Source organism: Capra hircus, chromosome 7, assembly GCF_001704415.2.
Source record: "Capra hircus breed San Clemente chromosome 7, ASM170441v1, whole genome shotgun sequence".
In the NCBI taxonomy this organism is placed as follows: Eukaryota; Metazoa; Chordata; class Mammalia; order Artiodactyla; family Bovidae; genus Capra; species Capra hircus.
Window position 1 is genome coordinate 93,031,222 of NC_030814.1, and position 23,572 is coordinate 93,054,793.

The following is a 23,572-nucleotide window of genomic DNA, read 5'->3' on the forward strand; positions in this document are numbered from 1 at the left end:
TCTTTCTAAATTCCATATATATGCGTTAGTATACTGTATTGGTGTTTTTCTTTCTGGCTTGCTTCACTCTGTATAATAGGCTCCAGCTTAATCCGCCTCATTAGAACTGATTCAAATGTATTTTTTTAATGGCTGAGTAATACTCCATTGTGTATATGTACCACAGCGTTCTTATCCATTCCTCTGCTGATGGACATCTAGGTTGCTTCCATGTCCTGGCTGTTATAAACAGTTCTGCGATGAACACTGGCATACACGTGTCTCTTTCAATTCTGGTTTCCTTGGTGTGTATGCCCAGCAGTGGGATTTCTGGGTCATAAGGCAGTTCTATTTCCAGTTTTTAAAGGAATCTCCACCCTGTTTTCCATAGTGGCTGTACTAGTTTGCATTCCCACCAACAGTGTAAGAGGGTTCCCTTTCTCCACACCCTCTCCAGCATTTATTGCTTGTAGACTTGGATAGCTCTACTGACCCACAGGAGAAAATGAACTACTCTTGTGATAAACCACTGATATTTTATAGTTTATTTGTTGCAGTAGCTATTGTAACCCTAACTAACACCATCAGTCTGACACTCAACAGCACTCGGTGCTGTGCAAATGACCATAATTTCTGAGGGGTTATTTAACAAAATGTTTGAGTGTCAGACTGATGGTGTTAGTTAGGGTTACAATAGCTACTGCAACAAATAAACTATAAAATAGCAGTGGTTTATCACAACAGTAGTTCATTTTCCCCTGTGAGCACAGTAGAGGGTGAGTGAACAGGTGTAAAGGGTATCTCTTCTCCAACTTCAGGCCATGGGAGGCTCTCTCATCTTCCATACACAGCTTCCAAGGTCATCCTGATTCTTTCCATTTTGACCAAGTGGAAAGAGAAAGAGTGTGGTGGAGTCCTAGGAGAGGGGTTTATATGGACCTCTCAAATCCCATTGGCTAGAATCCAGTCACATGGTCAAACTAACTGCAAGGAGTGCTGGGAAATGTAGTCTATGCTTGGTAAGTCACGTCCTAGTGACAAACTGAGGGTGGATGGAGGCTTCACATTTTGTTGAAAGTGACTTTGCTGGTTTCTGCCATACAGTTCATAAATAAAATTTATTGGAACCATGACCTTTGATATCTGAGAGCTAGAGAAGATGGATGTCCCAGTTCAAGCAGAGAGAGCAAGTTCTCCCTTTCTCCAACCTTCTGTTCTATTCATAACCTTGACAAATTGGATGATGCCAATCCTCATTGGTGCGGGCCATCTTTGTTACTTGGTCTATTGATTCCGATGCTAATGTCTTCTAGAAACATCCTCACAGACATGCCCAGAAATAATGTCTTATCAGTTATCTAGACATGCCTAGCCCAGTCAAGCTGAAACCTAAAATTAACCATCCCATCCCCCTGAAGGGCAAGGTCGATGGAGTATTGATTTGCTAACTCTTGTCTATTATGGATTTGAGTGCTGCTCCCACAGTGGCTCAGATTGTAAAGAATCTGCCTGCAATAGAGCAGACCCAGGTTCAGTCCTTGGGTTGGAAAGATCTCCTGGAGAAGAGCATGGCTACCAATCCAGTATTCTTGCCTGGAGAATTCCATGGACTGAGGAGCCTTGCAGGCTACAGTCAATGAGGTCACAAAGAGCTGGACATGACTGAGTGACTAACACTTTCACTTTTCACCCATGACATGACATTCATTTCTTGGCACTTCTGGCTTGCCCCATGCACAAGATAGGCAGATTTCAATGGTGGGTGAGGGTCCCTAGAAGATGTGTTGCCCCTAAGCAAAATGGCACAGGTGTAAGAATTGAAATTCCAGGCTAACATGCAGGAAATAATAAGTGTTAAGGATATAATTTGACTTCCCAGGTGGTGCTAGTGGTAAAGAACCTGCCTGCCAATGCAAGAGACATAAGAGACGCAGGTTCGATCCCTGGGTGAGGAAGACCCCCTGGAGGAGGGCATGGTAACCCACTCCAGTATTCTTGCCCAGAGAATCCCATGGACAGAGGAGCCTGGTGGGCTACAGTCCATGGGGTTGCAAAGAGTTGGACACGACTGAAGCAACTTGGCATGCACACAGACTAGGATATAATCAGGTACAGACCACATCAGCTCCATGTTCCTAACTCTACTCTCCCCTCCAGGTGCTGTGCAAGGTCGTCGCCGGTGTACTCCATTACCTCTACTTGGCCGCCTTCACCTGGATGCTCCTCGAAGGGCTGCACCTCTTCCTCACTGTCAGGAACCTCAAGGTGGCCAACTACACCACTGCAGGCAGATTCAAGAAGAGGTTCATGTACCCTGTAGGCTATGGGGTCCCAGCTCTGATTGTGGCTGTATCGGCAACAGTAGGACACAAGAATTATGGAACGTATACTCAGTAAGCATGATGAGTGCATTCATGGTGGAAGTGGTGTCCATTACCAATACAAAATCTGAAACAGTGGGGTAGAGAGGGGCTAGCAAACTTTCTATTTCTAAAAAAAGAGAGAAACAACAGATGGTAACTGTTATTGTTTTGCAAGCCATATGGTCTTTTTGGAAATTATTCAACATTGCCCCTGTAGTGTTATAGACAATTTGTAAATTAATGGATGTAATTGTGTTTAAATAAAACTTTATTTACAAAAACAAAGAGTGGACCAGATTTGGCCTTTGGGCCATAGTTGTAACCCTTGGAATAGAATCAAGTATGGGAGATTTTCTGCCTACTAAGTACTGGTAATTGCTAACTTTTACCAGTTTCATATTGCCATGTCCTCTTTCAGAATAAATTATATTGATAAATTATACTATCTTTGCAAATATAAGCTATGACAGAATACAAAGTATTGGGCATTAGAGTGCTAGGTACATGAAATATGCTTGATTATTCGTGTTGATAGTTTTTGTAGCTGAAAATTACTACTTTTACTCTCTTATTTTAGCAATAATTATTATTAGAATCTACCTTCAGTGTGGGAGACCTGGGTTCAGTCCCTGGGTTGGGAAGATCCCCTGGAGGAGGGCGTGGCAACCCACTGCAGTATTCTTACTTGGAGAATTTCATGGACAGAGGAGTCTGGTGGGCTACAGTCCATGGGGTTGCAAAGAGTCAGTCATGACTGAGCAACTAAGCACAGCACATTATTAGAATACATTTATTGGAATTCCCTGGTAGCTCAGCTTGTAAAGAATCTACCTGCAATGCAGGAGACCCTGGTTCGATTCCTGGGTCAGAAAGATTTGCTGGACAAGGGAATGGCTACCCACGCCAGTATTCTGGCCTGAAGAATTCCATGGACTCTATAGTCCATGGGGTTGCAAAGATGCAGATAAGACTTTCACTTTTCACTTTCACATGGTATTAGAACACATTATTAGCTACATTCATTGATCTTTAATTCTGTCAGGAAATTAAAGTTTTAAAATGTATGCACATTATCTCATTTAATCTTTACTATGAGATCTATATGATGAAAACCTTGATAAAAGAAATAAAATAAAATTCAAATAAATTAAGTGATAGTCCATGTTCATGGACAGGAAGACCCAATATTGTCAAGAAGTCAGTTTTTTCCAACTTGATCTATAGATTGAATGTATTCCCAACTAAAAATTATTTTGTGGATATTGACAATCCAGTCAATATAATATAATCTGTCAATATAATCTGATGTTTATAGGAAGTGGCAAATGACCCAGAATAGCTAACACAATATTGAAGGAGAAAAGCAAAGTCAGAGGACTGATAATACTATCTGACTTCAAGACTTGGTATATAGTCACAGTAATTACTTAATCTTTTCAACACTTCAGTTGGCCCCACTTTACACTTGGGAAACTGAGGTTCAAAGCATGCAGTTTGCAAGAGATGAGGACCCATGTTTAATTCCACCTAAGATTCAGATCTGAACCAAACAGGTATGGACACTGCTCAGATATTGCTACAGCAGCCCGAATTCAAGTCCTTTGCTTTCTCCTAAGAAATCAGCAGCTAATGCTTATCTTTCTCTTAACAGCTGCTGGCTCAAACTTGATAAAGGGTTCATCTGGAGCTTCATGGGACCAGTAGCACTCATTATCTTGGTAGGTGACTGACCAGTGATATTTACTGGCCAAACACAGAGTGTGTTTCTTATCTGTTAAAGTGGAAATGAGATGTGATGAGGAAATATAGCCTAATGTGATCAATGCTTCTTGCTGGAAATATTGTCTTCCGATGTCTTTCCTCAGCTTCCCCCAGCTCCCTGGTTCCTCTGATATAACATAACCCTCTGCTGGGAAGTCTTTTAAAAATCCATTATTTGTTCATTTGACACACCTTTAGAAAATATTCACTCTGCATAGAACATTTTTCTGTTTGCCAAGAAATTCCTGTATACGTCCATCATCCTGGTATAGATGTGAATAGCATTCTTTCATTTTTAAAGTGTCCTGGCTTGAATGATATATTATATAGTCATGCTAATCAACCATCAGATGTTATGGGTTCTATAGTCTGTGTTGTATAAAAGACCAGAGCCTATGTGCACATCACCACCCTTATAAAGTCTATATCTTTTGGGAACAGATTCTTAGGTCTACCTCAAGTTGGGTTGCATGACATAGCTTCAAAAGACAGTTCCAAGTCAATTCTCCATTCTGTTTCAACAGATAAACTTGGTGTTCTACTTCCAAGTTCTGTGGATTTTGAGAAGCAAACTTTCCTCCCTTAATAAAGAAGTTTCCACCATTCAGAACACCAGGTAAGAATGCACACCAGAAATAGTGGTACCCATAGATTTTTTTTCCTATAAGACCACATTTTCTGGGACCACCCATACAAAAATAGGGTATAAAACTTCCAGGTAAAAGACTTCGCAGAGGAATAATTTTCAAGAGTGAGAAAAAAGCATTATTCTCAGAGGTCATAAACATTAGGTTTTCCATTGCTGCTGTGCAGAAAGGTTCATCAGTACCATCTTCATAGATTGCATGTATGCATTAATACGAGATATTTGTTTTTCTCTTTCTGACTTACTTCACTCTGTATAAAAGGGTCTAGGTTCATGGAGATGCAGACACAGAGAACAGACTTGTGGACTCAGCAGAGGAAGGAGAGAGTGGGACGAATAGAGAAAGTAGCATTGAAACAGATACATTACCATATGTAAAATAGATAGCCAGTGGGAATTTGCTATATGATGGAAGGAGCTCAAATCTGGTGCCCTGTGACAACCTAGAGGGGTAGGATGAGGTGGGAGGTCTGAGGAAAGTTGAAGAGGGAGGGGGCATACCTATGGCTGATTCACATTGATGTATGGCAGAAACCAATACAATATTGTAAAGCAATTATCCTCCAATAAAATAAATTTTAAAAACTACATTTAATTTCAAAAGAAAAAATGAATTGGGTTCTGCCTTCTTCAAGTTGCGTGACTTCAAGGAAGACACTTCGCCACATGAGCTATTCATGAGGTTTAACTAAGGTAATACATGAGCGGGCTTCCGAGGTGGTACTAGTGGTAAAGAACCTGCTTAAAGCCTTTAGCGCCATGCACACCATGTAGTGATAAATGAGAGGTATTACTGTTTTTTCCTTTTTCAGAGTCATGACATTTAAAGCCATCTCTCAGCTGTTTATCCTGGGATGTTCTTGGGGTCTTGGTTTTTTCTTGGTTGAAGAAGTTGGGAAGACCATTGGATCGATCATTGCCTACATGTTCACAATCATCAATGTCCTGCAGGGGACTTTGCTTTTTGTGGTACACTGTCTTCTTAATCACCAGGTAAGGCAAATCATTTTGTGTCTCACCAGCTTAATCTGAAAGTCTTGTTGAATTGTTGTTCATATCCTTGCCCTTCTCTGACCTTATGAAAGTCACTTAGTCGTGACTGACTCTTCGCAACCCCATGGACGGTAGTCTATGGGATTCTCCAGGCCAGAATACTGGAGCGGGTAACCATTCCCTTCTCCAGGGGATCATCCCAACCCAGGAATCAAACTCAGGTCTCCCACATTGCAGGCGGATTCTTTACGATCTGAGCCACCAGGGAAGCCCTGGAGTGGGTAGCCGTTCCCTTCTCCAGGGGATCTTTGCTCTGACCTTGTATATTTATTATTTTGGAGTTGCCTTGATTCTAGGAAGAGGGTTTAGGTGCTTCTTGGGTAAACCATGTGCTCTGAGTCTCATCTATTCATCATTCCAATCTGGACCTGCCATATGGAAAAAAAAAGACTGTTAGTCTAGTTATTAATAACTTCTTTTTAAGTAAACTTTTTATTTTGGAATAATTTTAGAAGTATAAGAAAGTTGCATGCATTTGTCTGCTGGTGACTGCCATAAAAAATACCATAGACAGCATGATCTGATCAATAGAAATTTATCTTCTTACAACTCAGGAGACCAGATGCCTAATATCAGGATGCCAGTATGTTTGGGTTCTGAAGAGGACTCTTCTTGGTAGATGGTCATTTTCTGAAAGTGTCTTCACATGGGAGTGAGAATGAGAGTTTACAGGTCTCTTCTTATAAGGATGTTGTTAATCCTATCGAACAGGGACTCAGCGCTTATAACCTCATGCATGCTAAGTTGGTTCAGTCGTATCTGACTCTCCGTGACCTCATGGACTGTAGCCCACCAGGCTCATCTGTCCATGGGATTCTGCAGGCAAAAATATTAGAGTGGGTTGCCATGCCCCGCCCCCAGGGGATCTTCCTGACCCAGGGATTGAACCTGTGTCTCTTGGGTCTCCTGCATTGGCAGGCAGGTTCTATACTGCTAGCACCACCTGGGAGCTTATGACCGCATTTAACCTTAATCACTTCCATCAAGGTCATACCTTCAGATACAATTACATTGGGAAAGTTAGGCCTTTCATATACGAATTTTCAGGGGACACACTTTAATTCATAGCAGAACACATATCAGTCTGGATAGGGGAGATTCTGCTGTAGTAACAGTTAGCTCATCCCCCTCTGATTTCAGTGGCTTACAATGACAAAGGCTTATATCTTGCTCATGCTACATAGCTGTGGTTTGATATGTACCGTCTTCACTCTGTGATGGAGGCTGAAGGAGCAGCCCTTATTTATTAGTAGAACATTGGTGTGTTCATGCCAAAGGGAAAGGAGATTATGGCAAAGCACAGTTCAACTCTCTTTCATTGGCCAAAGCAGACCCCATGGCTGTACCTGAATTTGTCAGAGAGAGGATGAATAATCCTCCTAGTCAGGTGCACTGCATGGAAAAGTGCTGGTTTATTGGCATAATTTTATATTACCACAAACCCAGAAAGACCAGCTCTAATCCTGGTATTTCCACTAATTGGGTTGCTGTGTGACTCTGGAAGGGTTGCTTACTCTCTCCAAGCCTTGGTTTTTCTCATCTGCAAATATGGCAATACCTGCCTCGCTGGATTGAGAATTAAATGAGATAACATAAAACAAATGTCTTAGCAGTTTGTGGCACACATGTTCTCAGTGAGGGTCATTATAATTTCACTCTTTTTAGGGTAAAGACTGAAAACAACTTTCCTGGCTTTTCCCCCTTTGCTGTTGAGTAGAACTACCAGCAGTTAAGATGCTGGTGGTGAAAAGACCATCTTAACACTTTACAAATTTCTCTTTCACCTTTTAGTGCCCTAATGCTCGGTGCTCCTCACACACAGAAGTAAAATATACCTTAATGCGAGTTAATGTTCAGTACTAACAATTTAGATGTCTTTTTAAAAATATGATAATGTGGTTAAAGGAAAGCAATTCATGGAGTCACAGTGGGTGGTCTAGTGTCAGAGCTCTGAGTAAAAGTGACAAGGTTTTGCATGCGGGCTATGTGATCTTAGGCAAGTCAATTTACTTCCAAGAGTCTCAACCTCTTCACATTTAATCAGGGGTAAGAGAAGTATCTTTCTTCTCTTGTTTCTTCTGAATGTTACATTGTGTTGGTTAATGTATTAACGGATACATTGCCTATAAAGTACATTAAACGTTGCTAGTGTTCAATAAATAATGGCCTTCGTCATGGTAATCATCACATCACCATTACCTTCTTTGTCATCATCACGGTCACAACCATAATCCTTTCCATCATTATTACTATCAGATCACCACCACCTCCATATGGTCACCATCATACCAACATCATCAGCATTTTCACCATCACCCTCACCACCATTAACATCATTATTATCATTATCCTATATAGAACCCTTATGGTGGCTTTCATTTAGTAAATGCCTCTTTAACAACCAAGCAAATCCAATCTAAACTGAATGAATCAGCATGAACACGGCAATATTATACCAAGAATCAGTATAAGGGTGGCAGAGAATATGTCTCTATACCTATAATTTCCTGTTTTAGGGTCTTTTCTCCCAAACCAAGCTTTGGATGTAACACAAGCCTCTATATTCCTTAGGTGCAGATGGAATTCAAGAAATGGTTTAGTGGGGTGCGGAAAGGGGTTGAAACTGAAAGCTCTGAGGTATTTCGCTCTGCTACTCAGACCAAAATGGTAAGATGGGCTCTTCTGCAATGCCGTGTACTTGTCTGAACTCAGTATCTCCTGCTACTAAGAACTTCCTGGTTGTTTGTTCTGAAAAAAAAAAGAGAGATTACATTAGATTTCTGCATTATGCTGTGGAAGTTTCTGGATTTTGAGACCAAACCCAGAAAATCTCTTTTTTCCCCTTTTTCGTCCTCTCCCTCTTTTTTCCTTTCTTCCCTTTTCCTATCTTTCTTCCTTCTTTCCTTTCTTTCTTCCTCTTCAGTCCATTAACAAATACCCAATGATATTTAACAGAAATATTACATGTATTCAACAACATTCTTTTAACAAAAATTAACTGAGTTTCTAGTTTGTGCAGTCACTGGTTTAGATATTGGGGGGAAATCCTCACCTTCACAGACTTGATATTTCAATAGGGAACAGACAGACAGTAAATACCGAAAGTCGATTATACAGCGTGCTACGAAATGACATATGCTATAGAAAAAATATAGAGCAAAGGACTCACAGATATAGAGGACAGACTCATGGTTGGACTTGAAGAGAGGCCCTGTATAGGAGTGGGGACATGGGAAATATTAACAACTGGGTATAAGATGGGCTCAGAGATCTATTGTACAACACAGGGAATATAGCCAATATTTTGTAATAACTTCAAATGGAAATTAACCTTTAAAAATTATATTAGAAGTTTAAAAAGAAAATAAAAAGGAGAAAAATTTAGAAAGCAATCAGGAATGCACCAGGCTGAAAGAGTCTTGTTGCTCTTTAGTGGCTCAGTTGTGTCCAATTCTTTGTGACCCAGTGGACTATAGCCTGCCAAGCTCCTCCATCCGTGGAATTTTCCAGGCAAGAATCCTGGAGTGGGTTGCCGTGTCCTCCTCCAGGGGATCTTCCCGATACAGTGATTAAAACTGCATCTCCTACACTGCAGCTAGGGAAGCTCTGTGGAAGAGTTTATTTTTAAATAATGTGGCCGTAATGAACCTCCCTTCCCAAGTGGCACTGGTGGTAAAGAACCTGCCTGCCAATACAGAAGACGTAAGAGATGCAGGTTTGATCCTTGGGTCGGGAAGCTCTCCTGTAGGAGCAGGTGGCAACCCACTCCAGTATTCTTGCCTAGAGAGCCCCATGGCTGGAGGAGCCTGGTGGGTACACTTCACAGAGTCACACAAAGTCGAATACAACTGAAGTGACTTAGCACACAGCACAGTGAACCTCCCTAAGACTCTGGCACTTGAGTCCTCAGTCCTGTCCAACTATTTGTGACCCCATGGACTGTAGCCCAGCAAGATCCTCTGTCCCTGGAATTCTCCAGGCAAGAATACTGGAGTGGGTTACCATTTCCTTCTCCAGGGAATCTTCCAGACACAGGGATCAACCTAGGTCTCCCTCATTGCAGGCAGATTCTTTACTGTCTGAGCCACTAAGGAAGCAAAAACTTGATGAATACATCTGATTTTTAAAAAATGACCCCTGGGGGAATCCTCTGGTGGTCCAGTGATTAGGGCTCTCTGCTTTCATTGCTGAGGGCATGGAGTCAGTCTGTGATGAAGGAATTAAGATTCCCTAATGCTAAGACCCTAATGCTGGGAAAGGCTGAAGGCAGGAGGAGAAGGGAGCAGCAGAAGATGAGATGGTTAGATGGTATCACTGACTCAATGGATACGAGTCTGAGCAAACTCTGGGAGATAGCGAAGGACAGGGGAGCCTGGCATGCTGCAATCCATGGGATCGCGAAGAGTCAGACACAATTTAGCAACTGAACAATAGCAACAAAACAAGAAATTAAGACTCTCAAATCCAGTGAGCAATTTCCACTGGCCAGGCATTGCCCTAGGCAGAAGGAAAACAATAGTGACCAAAACAATGAAATCTATAGAGAGTAGAGATTGACCAAAATACCTTTAGGGGCAAGACAAATATCATACAATGAGACAGAGTATGCAGAGAATTAGAATATAGTGATAAGCAGTGAGGGAAAGACTATTATGGAATGAATGGTTAGGGAAGAACTGAGGAGGTGACATTGCAACTAACTATATATAAGAGTCCAGAATAATCATCATAATCCCTTATTTTTTTAACGTGGATTATTTTTAAAGTCCACATTCTTGCCCGGGAAATCCCATGGATAGAGGAGGCTGACGTGCTACAATCCATGGAGTCTCAAAGAGTCAGATGCAATTTAGCGACTAAACAACAACAACATTTTTAAAGTCTCTCCTGAATGTGTTACAATATTGTTTGTTTTATGTTTTGGTTTTTTGGCCCCGAAGTATATGGGATCTTAACTCCCCAGCCAAGGATCGAATCCACACCCTCTGCATTGAAAGGCAAAGTCTTAACCACTGGACCCCTAGGAGAGTCTCATAATCCCTATCTTTGTTACATTCTAAAAAGCACATAATCATTTGAATCAGTTCTGATGAGATGGATGAAACTGGAGCCGATTATACAGAGTGAAGTAAGCCAGAAAGAAAAACACCAATACAGTATACTAACACATATATATGGAATTCAGAAAGATGGCAATGACAACCCTGTATGCAAGACAGCAAAAAAGACACAGATGTGTATAACGGACTTTTGGACTCAGAGGGAGAGGCAGAGGGTGGGATGATTTGGGAGAATGGCATCCTAACATGTATACTATCATGTAAGAATCGAATCGCCAGTCTATGTCTGACGCAGGATACAGCATGCTTGGGGCTGGTGCATGGGGATGACCCAGAGAGATGTTATGGGGAGGGAGGTGGGAGGGGGGTTCATGTTTGGGAACGCATGTAAGAATTAAAGATTTTAAAATTAAAATAATAAAAAAATAAAAAATAAAAAGCACATAATCAGACGTTCCTGGTTGTCCAGTGGTTAGGACTCTGCACTTCCACTGCAGGGGGCATGGATTAGATACCTGGCCCGGAATTAAGATCCTGCATGCTGTGTGGTGGAGCCAACAATAAATAAATTAGTACGTAATCAACCTAACCAAGCTTGCAACCTCCACTAATCCTCTGTAGCGTTTAAGTGATCCATCACTATTGGGTTTACATAGAGCCCAAGTGTCTGGATTCAGATCCCAGATTCTACCATCTCCAGGCTGTGTGACCTTGCACAAGCCACTTGATATCTCTGAACCTCAGTTTCTTCATCTGTAAAATGGGAATGATAATAATATCTGTCACACCATGAGGATTAAATGATATCTTGTAGGTTAAGTGCTTCAAATGCTACCTGGCACACAGTGCATGTTAGTTGTTCAGTCATGTCTGACTACTTGTGACCCCATGGACTGTAGTCCACCAAGCTCCTCTGTCCATGGAATTCTTCATGCAAGAATACCTGAGTGACGGTTGCCATTCTCTTCTCCAGTGGAACTTTCTGACCAAGGGGCTAAACCCAAGTTTCCTGCATTGCAGGCAGATTCTTTACCTCTGAGCCCCAAACACTTAATGTTTGTGAAGAAATTAATTTTTTAAACCCCATCATAGATGGTGTTATGGGGTGTTGAGTCACAAAAAAAAAACAACAAAAAACACACAACCTAAAGTTGGGAATTATGTTTTATTTGTCAGACTTTCCGAGGACTTTAAGAAGAGCTCTGAGGGACTGCTCCAAAGAGGCAAGGGAGGAGTCAGGTTATATAAGAGTTTACAACAAAGATCAGGTAGTCAGAACAGCAAAAAATTACTGTTAATTAAGGGAAATTAACTTAAGGGACATCTTAAGTTAAGGAATTTAGTGCTTTCCTATGTACAGAAAAATGCGAGTCTGCGTGTGTGCTCTAAGTCCCTTCCGTCATTTCCCACTCTATGCGACTCTATGGACTGTAGCCCTCCAGGCAAGACTACTGGAGTGGGTTGCCATGACCTCCTGGATCTTCCCGACCCAGGAATAGAGGATCTTCCCGACCCAGGGATGGAACTCTAGTCTCTTAAGTCTCCTGCTTTGCAGATGGGTTCTTTCCCACTAGTACCACCTGGGAAACCCACAAAAGCCTAGGCTCTTTGAAATAATTCCTTTGATAAGCGTCTTAGCTATTTACCTCCGTATCCCATTCTTTCTCATCCTGAGTCCCCTCAGGGTGCACCTTTGTGGGTGGCTGTACCATCCTTTGTTTACTGATACATCAGGCAACATTAATGGCACCTCATTCCAGTACTCTTGGCTGGAAAATCCCATGGACGGAGGAGCCTGGTAGGCTGCAGTCCTTGGGGTCGCTAAGAGTCGGACACGACTGAGGGACTCACTTTCACTTTTCACTTTCATGCCTTGGAGAAGGAACTGGCAACCCACTCCAGTGTTCTTGCCTGGAGAATCCCAGGGACGGGGGAGCCTGGTGGGTTGCCCTCTATGGGGTCGCACAGAGTCGACACGACTGAAGCGACTTAGCAGCAGCAGCAGCAGCAACAGCAGCAGCTTTGGATTTACTGAGCTTTGAACCGTGGGGCAGTTCTAGCTTATCAGTTCCAAGCACGCTTAGAAGTTTTAGTTAATTTCTGAGGTGTTCATTTCCCTTCAGCTTTTTCTTCATATTGTTTCCCCCAAATAGGAGAAACTGGAGAAGTCATCAGAATTCTTTTGCGAAAGAGACTCTGCGTCTATCCAGCCACCGCCTGGGCCTCACCTTGTTGGTATTTCTTGGTTCAAAACAGACAACTGAGCTGCGTGTGGACTGCGCCCCCTCGTGGTCATGTATGGATGAGACCAATGCCACTGTTGACCTTTCCTGTGAAAATGAGTCCGGACTGATTTCCTCATCTTGGTTTCTCTCCCCATAGAAAGAAAGGGACACCTGGGAGAATTCTTAGATCCAGAATCCAGTATTGTGTGTCAGGTGCAATCAAGTGGTTAAGAAATCCTTTTTAATGATGAGAGAATATGTGGATTTTCCTCTGCTAGACATTACTAACTTGCCTATGACTGACTAACATCTGGATCCAGCTTACAGATTCTCCTCTGGCTTCTCCGTTGCATTTTATGCTCCCCAAGATTTTGCATCTCGGGACACCTGCATAATTCAATAATTCTCATATGAATTAGTATGAAAAGAGAGTTGCATGCTTGGCAGTGCAAAAATGGGACACCACCACCAGTCCCACTTAAGGGTGAATTGTCTTCGGGAAGAATTTTGCAGTCAGAACACCAGCACTTTTCCGTTTTCTTCGCCCAAAGACTTTTTTGAACTTACCCTATTCTCTGATTAAATATAATTTTGTTTTCTTAGTTTCATCTCTGAAGGAAAGTTACAGGGCTCAAAATAGCCTGGAGTTAAAATTCCCCTCCAGGTCCTCCCCACTATTCTATGCAAAACAAAGAACTCTCTCACCCCAAGAAAAAATGGACATTAAGGTTGATTACGCCCAGCTCCCAGCCGGTCCAGCCTCTGGCCAATCTCCAAAATTCCTCGCCCCAGCTGTTTAAGAGATAACTACTCCGAACAACCTTGGAGAAGACAGGCCCCTTTAAGAGTAGATTTCCACATACATGCTTATACATACTTACTCTTTTCTTGGATAAGTGCAACAGCTCACTAATCTGACTGCTGCCCCTTCTCACCTCGTCAAAGGTGATCTGTTCCTGTGAAGTGCTGGTCTCGTTCTTTTTCTGAGCCTCACCGTCTATAACTTCTTTACCCTACAATCTCCATGTCCTGGTATCAATGCTCCCAAACTAAAACAGTGTGGCATATCACATCAGTAATTTGGTTTGATTTGTTTTGTTCTACTGTTTCTAAATTCGTTTCCAAACATGTTGGGTTTTAGGTGTGTGTTTCAGCGTTAGAATTATTAAGTGCATGGATAACTTTGTGACCAGACAATGTTTCCAAAACAATTTTTAATTGTAATGACAGTACAATTATGATTCATTAAAGAAGAAAGTGTAGGACATACTGTAAAGTTAAGCACATCGTCGAATTCAGAGTAACCCAATACGGTAATTATTATAGGCTCCCAGGGGGGACTAGCGGTAAAGAACCCACCTGCCAGTGCAAGAAGTGAGAAACTCAGGTTCGATCCCTGGGTTGGGAAGATTCCTCGGAGAAGGAAATGGCAATGCACTCCAGTATTCTTGCCTGGGAAGTCCCATGGATGGAGGAACCTGGTGGGCTACAGTCCAGGGGTCACAGGGTCAGACTAGACTGAGCACACAGCATACACAGTACTATAATATGGTGGTGTGTTAACAACTTAGTCTGGTGTAAAGGTTAAAGCATGAGATGTTCAAAATAACCGTGCTGCTGCTGCTGCTAAGTCGCTTCAGTCGTGTCAGACTCTGAGACCCCAGAGACGGCAGCCCATCAGGCTCCTCCATTCCTGGGATTCTCCAGGCAAGAACACTGGAGTGGGTTGCCAGTTCCTTCTCCAATGCATGAAAGTGAAAAGTGAAAGTGAAGTTGCTCAGTCATGTCTGACTTTTAGCGACCCCATGGACTACAACCCACCAGGCTCCTCCGTCCATGGGATTTTCCAGGCAAGAACACTGGAGTGGGGTGCCATTGCCTTCTCCAAAAATAACTGTAGCTACCTTAATTTGTTAACAAATACAAAATATAAAAAGAGATTGTAATTGTGATATCAAAGACAAAAAAGGAGAGAAGAAGAGTGGAGCTTTCATGTGTGATTGGGGTTAGTGAAAATGAAAGTCACTCAGTCATGTCCTACCCTTTGTGACCCCATGGACTATATAGTCCATGGAATTCTCCAGGCCAGAATACTGGAATCAGCAGCCTTTCCCTTCTCCAGGGAATCTTCCCAACCCAGGGATTGAACCTATGTCTCCCCACATTGCAGGTGGATTCTTTACCAGCTGTGCCACAAGAGAAGCCCAAGAATACTGGAGTGGGTAGCCTATCCCTTCTCCAGTGGATCTTCCCAACCCAAGAATCAAACCAGGATCTTCTGCATTGCAGGCAGATTCTTTACCGACTGAGTATCAGGGAAGCCCTTGGGTTAAGTTGCTATCAACTTTAAATGGATGATTTTAGCTGTAAGATGTTTTATGGAAGCTTTGGGGTAACCACAAAAGCAAAAACATATAGTAGATTCACACCAACAAAAAAATGGAATCATTGTATGCTAACTCACTTCAGTTGTGTCCGACTCTGTGCAACCCCATAGATGGCAGCCCACCAGGCTGCCCTGTTCCTGGGATTCTCCAGGCAAGAACACTGGAGTGGGTTGCCATTTCCTTCTCCAGTGCATAAAAGTGAAAAGTGATAGTGAATTCGCTCAGTCATGTCCAACTCCTAGCGACCCCATGGACTGCAGCCTACCAGGCTCCTCTGTCCACGGGATTTGCCAGGCAAAAGTACTAGAGTGAGTTGCCATTGCCTTCTCCAGGAATCATTGTATACCACCTTGGAAAATCATCAGTTCATAAAGATAGGCAGAGAGGAAAAAGGGAACAGTGGAGCTTCAAAAAAATTGCCAGGTAATATTTAGTAAAATGACAGTAGTATGTCCTTAACTAATAAGGACCTACTGTCTAGCTCAGGGAACTCTATTCAATACTCTGTAATAGCCTACATGGGAAAAGAATCTTTAAAAAGAGCAAATATATGTATACATATAACTGATTCACTTTACTGTACAGTAGAAGCTGGGGAGCCTGGTGGGCTGCCATCTGTGGGGTGGCACAGAGGCAGACATGACTGAAGTGACTTAGCAGCAGCAGCAGCAGCAGCAGCAGAAGCTAACACAACATTGTAAATTAACTATATTCCAATTAAAAACAAAAACATTTATACAATGGAATATTACTCAGCTGTTAAAAAGAATGAAATACTGCCATTTGTAGCAACATGGATGGACCTCTGGATTGCCATACTGAGTGAAGTAAGTCAGGCAGAGACAGAGAAATATCTTTATTATGACATCTCTTATATGTGGAATCAAAAAAGAACTGATACAAATTAACTTACTTACAAAAAAGAAACAGATTTAGAGACTTCAGTTCAGTTCAGTTCAGTTGCTCAGTTGTGTCTGACTCTTTGCGACCCCATGAATCACAGCACGCCAGGCCTCCCTGTCCATCACCAACTCCCAGAGTTCACTCAGATTCACATCCATCGAGTCAGTGATGCCATCCAGCCACCTCATCCTCTATCGTTCCCTTCTCCTCCTGCCCCCAATCCCTCCTAGCATCAGAGTCTTTTCCAATGAGTCAACTCTTTGCATGAGGTGGCCAAAGTACTGGAGTTTCAGCTTTAGCATCATTCCTTCCAAAGAAATCCCAGGGTTGATCTCCTTCAGAATGGACTGGTTGGATCTCCTTGCAGTTCAAGGGACTCTCAAGAGTCTTCTCCAACACCACAGTTCAAAAGCATCAATTCTTAGGCGCTCAGCTTTCTTCACGGTCCAACTCACATCCACACATGACCACTGGAAAAACCATAGCCTTGACTAGACGGACCTTAGTCGGCAAAGTAATATCTCTGCTTTTCAATATGCTATCTAGGCTGGTCATAACTTTACTTCCAAGGAGTAAGTGTCTTTTAATTTCATGGCTGCAATCGCCATCTGCAGTGATTTTCAAGCCCCCCAAAATAAAGTCTGACACTGCTTCCACTGTTTCCCCATCTATTTGCCATGAAGTGATGGGACCAGATGCCATGATCTTCGTTTTCTGAATGTTGAGCTTTAAGCCAACTTTTTCACTCTCCTCTTTCGCTTTCATTAAGAAGCTCTTTAGTTTCTTTTCACTTTCTGCCATAAGGGTGGTGTCATCTGCATATCTGAGGTTATTGATATTTCTCCTGGTAATCTTGATTCCAGCTTGTGCTTCTTCCAACCCAGCATTTCTCATGATGTACTCTGCATAGAAGTTAAATAAGCAGGGTGACAATATACAGCCTTGACATACTCCTTTGCCTATTTGGAACCAGTCTGTTGTTCCATGTCCAGGTCTCACTGTTGCTCCCTGACTTGCATATAGGTTTCTCAAGAGGCAGGTCAGGTGGTCTGATATTCCCATCTCTTTCAGAATTTTCCACAGTTTATTGTGATCCACACAGTCAAAGGCTTTGGCATAGTCAATAAAGCAAAAATAGATGTTTTTCTGGAACTCTCTTGCTTTTTTGATGATCCAGCAGATGTTGGTAATTTGATTTCTGGTTCCTCTGCCTTTTCTAAAACCAGCTTGAACTTATGGTTGCCCATGCGTGCTAAGTCTTCTCAGTCGTGTCCAACTCTTTGCTACCCTATGAATTGTAGTCCACCAAGCTCCTCTGTCCATAGGAATTCTCCAGGCAAGAATACCAGAGTGGTTTGCCATGCCCTCCTCCAAGGGATCTTCCCCACCCAGGGATTGAACCTGTGTCTCCTGTGGTTCCTGCATTGCAGGCAGATTCTTTATTGCTGAGCCACCGGGGAAGACCATGTTTGCCCGTACATACTGCTATACTTTAAATGAATGACCAATAAGGACCTACTGTATAGCACACAGAACTCTGCTCAGTGTTATGTGTCAGCTTGGATGGGAGGGAAGTTTGGGAGAGAGTGGATACATGTACATGTATGGCTGAGTCCCTTTGCTGTTCGCCTGAAACTATTGCAATGTTGTTAATTGGTTAAACTCCTATACCAAATAAAAAGGTAAAAAAAATTAAAGCTTTACTGAGAAATACAATATAATAAAATACTTTTACATAAATACAATTTTAAAATAATTTAAAAAATAAACAAAGATTGTAATAACAGAAAATGTTAAAATAGCAGTCAAGAGTCACCATAATTCATTTGAAGAGATTTTGTGTGATTTTTCAGGTCATAGACAAAGGACTGTGTCCCTTTTCTGTTTAGGGGGCTCAAATATCTCCTCTATGTGGTAGCAATATGATCAGAGTGTACAAATCACTTCCTCTCCCAGCTTTGAAATTATGTGATTTCTCTTGAAAAGCTGGCTTCTCCTATGGCTCAGTGGATAAAGAATCTGCCTACAAAGCAGAAGACATAAGAGATGTGGGTTAGATCCCTGGGTCAGGAAGATCCCCTGGTGCCGGGGTCCAGCCTCTGTGGATCCAGGGTAATTCAAAGGGGAGAAGGAGTAGGCATCCTGGGAAAAAACTTATTTAATTACAGATAGAGAGAGATTAGAAACGGATAGTGTAGTAGGAAAATTAGTGGAGAAAAAGAGGCTGAGTAACTTGGTTTACGTGGAATACCAATCACCACCTACGTATGCCACAGGCATTTTCCGTTCTCCCGAAGGAGAGGAGGCACTGAGGCCTCCCCGGTCTGATCTTAGAAGCCCACGCAAAATTAGCAGGCTTGGTGAGTACCCACATACCAGATGGGAATTCAGCCAGAAGGGGAAAGAACGACACAGGGGAATCAGTCTTTCCAGAAACTGATATGATTTCTTTATTTTTCAGATTTGCATATATACTTTTTGTTATACATAGGGATGAATACAGAGTCACATGGGGGTCAGCAGACCTGACCCTTGTCAAAAGCAGGTGCTTTATATAAAATTATACAAAGGTCTTATGGGTTTTACATCATCTTCTGGCCATGAGGCCTGCTGACATTTTATGGCCCTTTCTGATAACGGTCAGTCAACCAGAAAACTTATTTTTTTCCAGGGGTGATTTTTTCTTAAACTAGGCGCCACCCTCCAAATAAAGCTGCATTCCTATAGCGTGAGGATGTAGTAGGTTACAATCAAGGAAGGAATTTACTTAGCCTAAAGTTTAACATGATTAATCTTAAAGGTTAATACTTATTTTTCCTATATGCTAGTTATATTCATTATAAGGGCAAAGAATATGGAGATTTAGCAGCAAATATTGGCTCAACAAATGAAAACCCTTCACCAGTATTCCCCTTAAGATCTATTTAGTCTTAAGATAGTGATAAAGTTACATTTTTACATAGCAAGGACACAGTGATTTATAACAAAGAACAGTGATCTATAACAAAAGAGAAAATTCATTAACTCAAAAAGTCTAGTATTGCTAACATCAAAAACTACTATATTTCCTTTTCTATATTCCAAATACATTGATTAATATATTCCCAGGTGCCTAAGGATATGGAGGCCTGGAGGCAATCATTGACTCAACAATGAGAAAAGCCCTATGCTAATTAAGACTTTCAAAATACTCCAAACTCTCTGTGCTGTTTATGGTTGAGAGGTAGTAAACAATCATGTGCTTGGCAGGAGTAAGGATAATCCTGTCACACAAGCTAGTTTGCCAGCAGAGAAGTTTGACCCGAGACACCCTTGTCACACCCAGGGCAGGAAATTAGCAGTGATTATTGGCACAACAAATGAAAAACCCTTCACCAATATAATTCCTAACCAACCCACTATACTATACTAATAATTTTCTAACTTTTCAAAAGAGTCTGTATATAGAAAATTTAAAGCATCTCGCGCCTCTCACGGTTGGGAGGCTGTAAACAATCACATGTGGCTGGATGAACCTGCTCAGGCAGGCTAGAGAACCTTCAGAGGAGTTTGTAAGTTAAAACACTTGTCACCCCCAGGAATTTTTATTAACTGGAGCTGCAAGTTAACTCCTTCTCCGAGAGAAATGGTGATGGGAGAGAGCCCCCCCGTAAAGTCAGAGGTGTAGATGAGAGCATAAAACAGACTCTGGTTTTGAGGGTAGATGCTTGGGAACAGAGGGTCTCCTGAGGCTCGATCTCCCCTTTGTGTAATGCCGAGCCTCCTTCCTCACGACTTTTGCCATGGGCGGAGTTCCTCATGCCGGCAAGCCACTCCAATATTGTTGCCTGGAGAATCCCACGGATAGAGGAGCCTGGTGGGCTACAGTCCACGGGGTCACAAAGAGTTGGACACAACTGAGAGACTGAACACTTTCACACTTTCTCTTCCGTGAAAAGTTAAAATTTAGGGAAATTCGCATGGTTTCAAAATGTGTACACATAGAGCGATTTTTTTATATTGTGAAATCTCAAATTTACATAGATGAAACTTGCATAAAACAAAATATTTTTCAGGAGGACAATTTGGCACTAACTCTCCAAATGTAATCATTTCATAACCCTTTCATTTAAAGACTTCCTTGATAGGAATCTATCCAGGGGATATTGCAATCAGTGTAATTTATAAATACAGGGACATAGGATATATAAATTTAGGTCAATGATGCTGAATTAAACAAAATGTCCAGCCTAAAAGTTGAGAGTCGGGCTTCCCTGGTGCCCAGTGGTTAAGAATCTGCCTGCCAGTGCAGGGGACATGGGTTTGATCCCGGATCCGGGAAGATTTCACATGCTGTAGGGCCACTAAGCTTGTGTGCCACAACTACTGAGCACGGGTGCCTAGAACCTGTGCTCTGCAGCAAAAGAAACCACTGCTTTGAGAAGCCTGTGCATGGCAACTAGAGGGTAGCCCCTGCTTGCTTCAACTAGAGAAAACTCATGAAGAACGAAGACCCAGTGCAACCAAAAATAAATACAATTTTTTTTAAAAATGAAAGTTGAGAGTTAAGTTTTGTTTGGTGGAAAATCTCAAATAACTTTGAGAGACTGCTCCAAAGAGGCAAGGGCAGGACCCAAGAAACATAGGAGTTTTTGCAATAAAAACCAGGTAGTTGGAACATCAAAACTGACTTAAAGTGAAAGTCACTCAATCGTGTCCAATATAGTCCATGGAATTCTCCAGGCCAGAATACTGGAGTGGGCAGCTTTTCTCTTCTCCAGGGGATCTTCCCAACCCAAGGATCAAACCCAGGTCTCCCACACCGCAGGCAGATTCTTTACCAGCTGAGCCACAAGGGAAACCCAAGAATATTGGAGTGAATAGCCTATCCCTTCTCCAGCGGATTTTCCCAACCCAGGGATCGAACTGGGGTCTCCTACATTGCAGGGGGATTTTTAACCAACTGAGCTATCAGAGAAGCCTTGGAAAATCAAAAGGTTACTGTTAATTAAAGAAAACCAGATATCTCAAGTTAAGAAATTTAGCACTTTTCTATGTATGGGAAGCTGCAAGAGTCTGGACTCACTGAAATCATTCCTTTGACAGGCACCTCGGCTTACTTGTGCTTTCTCATCCTGAGTCTCCTCATAGAGGTTGTCTGCAGTGGCTGAGGACTTGATGGTTGGCATCCTGGTTTTTTGTTTGTTTGTTTTACCCTGAGTTCCATCAGGGCTCACCATCTGGATGGCTACAATATCCTTTGTTTACTGATGCGGCAGGCAATATTTTTCATTCACAATGTGATTTGTTCTATCACCCTGAATTATTTGCTGCGATGTATCAGATGGAGGAAAAAGGAACACTTTGTACAGAAAATGTTGCCTTAAACTTGTACATACAGTTACAAAATCACTAAGCTACCATGCTCAAAGATAACCAAATCCCATGGATGGAGGAGCCTGGTAGGCTGCAGTCCATGGGGTCGCTAAGAGTCAGACACGACTGAGTGACTTCACTTTCACTTTTCACTTTCCTGCATTGGAAAAGGAAATGGCAACCCACTCCAGTGTTCTTGCCTGGAGAATCCCAGCGACAGGGGAGCCTGGTGGGCTGCCGTCTCTGGGGTCGCACAGAGTCGGACACGACTGAAGCGACTTAGCAGCAGCAGCAGCAGCAGCATGGCTTAACTTTTGTTGTCGTTCAGTAACTAAGTCGTGTTGTCTTGTTAGACTCTTCGGGACCGCTTGGATTGCAGCACACCAGGTTTCCCTGTACTTCACTATCTCCCAGAGTTTGCCCAAACTCGTGTCCATTGAATCAGTGATGCCATCCAACCATCTCATCCTCTGTCATCCCCTTATCCTCCTGCTTTCAACCTTTCTCAGCATCAGGGTCTTTTCCAATGAGTTGGCTCCTTGCATCAGGTAGCCAGAGGGCTGAAGCATCAGCTTCAGCATCAGTCCTTCCAATGAATATTCAGGGTTGATTTCCTTTAGGATTGCCTTTTTTGATCTTCTTGCAGTCCAAGAGACCCTCAAGAGTCTCCTTCAGCACCACAGTTCAAAAGCATTAGTTATTAAGTGCTCAGTTTTCTTTATGGTCCAACTCTCAGCTTTGCCTATACGGACCTTTGTTGGCAAAGTGATGCCTCTGCTTTTTAATACGCTGTCTAAGGTTTGTCATAGCTTTTCTTCCAAGAAGCATGCATCTTTTAATTTCACAGCCACAGTCACCATCTGCAGTGATTTTGGAGCTCAAGAAAATAAAGTCTGTCACTGTTTTGACTGTTTGCCCATTTATTTGCCATGAAGTGATGGGACCAGATGCCATGATCTTAGTTTTTTGAATGTTGAGGTTTAAGTCAGATGTTTTACTCTCCTCTTTCACCTTCATCAAGACACACATACACACATACATATATCAGATGAATGCGTATATATGGTATGTCATTAAAGTTTTGAAATGAACTTTCCCCATTATTCAAAACAATGCAGGTTTAAAAAAAAATAAATACTTATCATGGGAACTGGATGACTTACAGATTTTCTCTCATGACAAAAAAATGTAGTCCTGACCTGCCCTCATGTTCTTAGCTCAGTTTACAATCTAAATTTGTGTTCTGTTATCAAAGCCTCACAGAATTGGGGGTGGGGTGGTGTATGATTGTATGCATGCCAATGTAAACTACATCTTCTTTATCCGTTTGTCTGTTGACGGACACTTTCATTGCTTCCATGTCTTGCTATTGTTAAATGGTGCTGCTACAGACATTGGAGTATATGTATCTTTCCAAATTAGCATTTAAAATTTTTTGGATATATACCCAGGAGTGAAATTGCTGGATCAGATGGTAGTTCCCAAACTGAAGATTTTTTTTTTTTAATTTCAGAAGTTATTCAGGTGACCTGACATAATACAATATCACATATAAGCAGTTCTTTTGACCTCTCCTCTCTCCCCACACCAAGGTCAGACAAAGACACTACAGAGCGAGAGGAAGTCATGGAGGAAGTTAGAACATGAGACATTCTCAGGACTCTTGTCCACTCCCTCCCGCCCGGGTGGTGGAGCATGTGCAGAGCAATCTATATAATTTGGTAGGTACAGAAGCAGAAGGAATCTCTTTCAGAATGAACTGGCAGATACCATCCCAAACAGGGTCCCCAATAACACAGATTGGCAAAAGAACAAAAAGATGTTTCTGAAACATCCAGAG

General features: G+C 42.1%; 1 protein-coding gene across 1 annotated transcript in view; it reads left to right on the plus strand.

Annotated features, from left to right (window-relative positions):
- LOC102178816 (adhesion G protein-coupled receptor E4) overlaps positions 1–13,684 on the plus strand; it is a 39,725-nt gene extending 26,041 nt beyond the window's left edge. The window contains exons 11-16 of the mRNA XM_018050973.1: positions 2,137–2,372; positions 3,994–4,060; positions 4,628–4,719; positions 5,562–5,742; positions 8,374–8,469; positions 13,016–13,684. Coding sequence (XP_017906462.1) covers positions 2,137–2,372; positions 3,994–4,060; positions 4,628–4,719; positions 5,562–5,742; positions 8,374–8,469; positions 13,016–13,126 — 783 coding nt within the window. The 3' untranslated portion in view covers positions 13,127–13,684. The remainder of the gene's footprint in view (positions 1–2,136; positions 2,373–3,993; positions 4,061–4,627; positions 4,720–5,561; positions 5,743–8,373; positions 8,470–13,015) is intronic.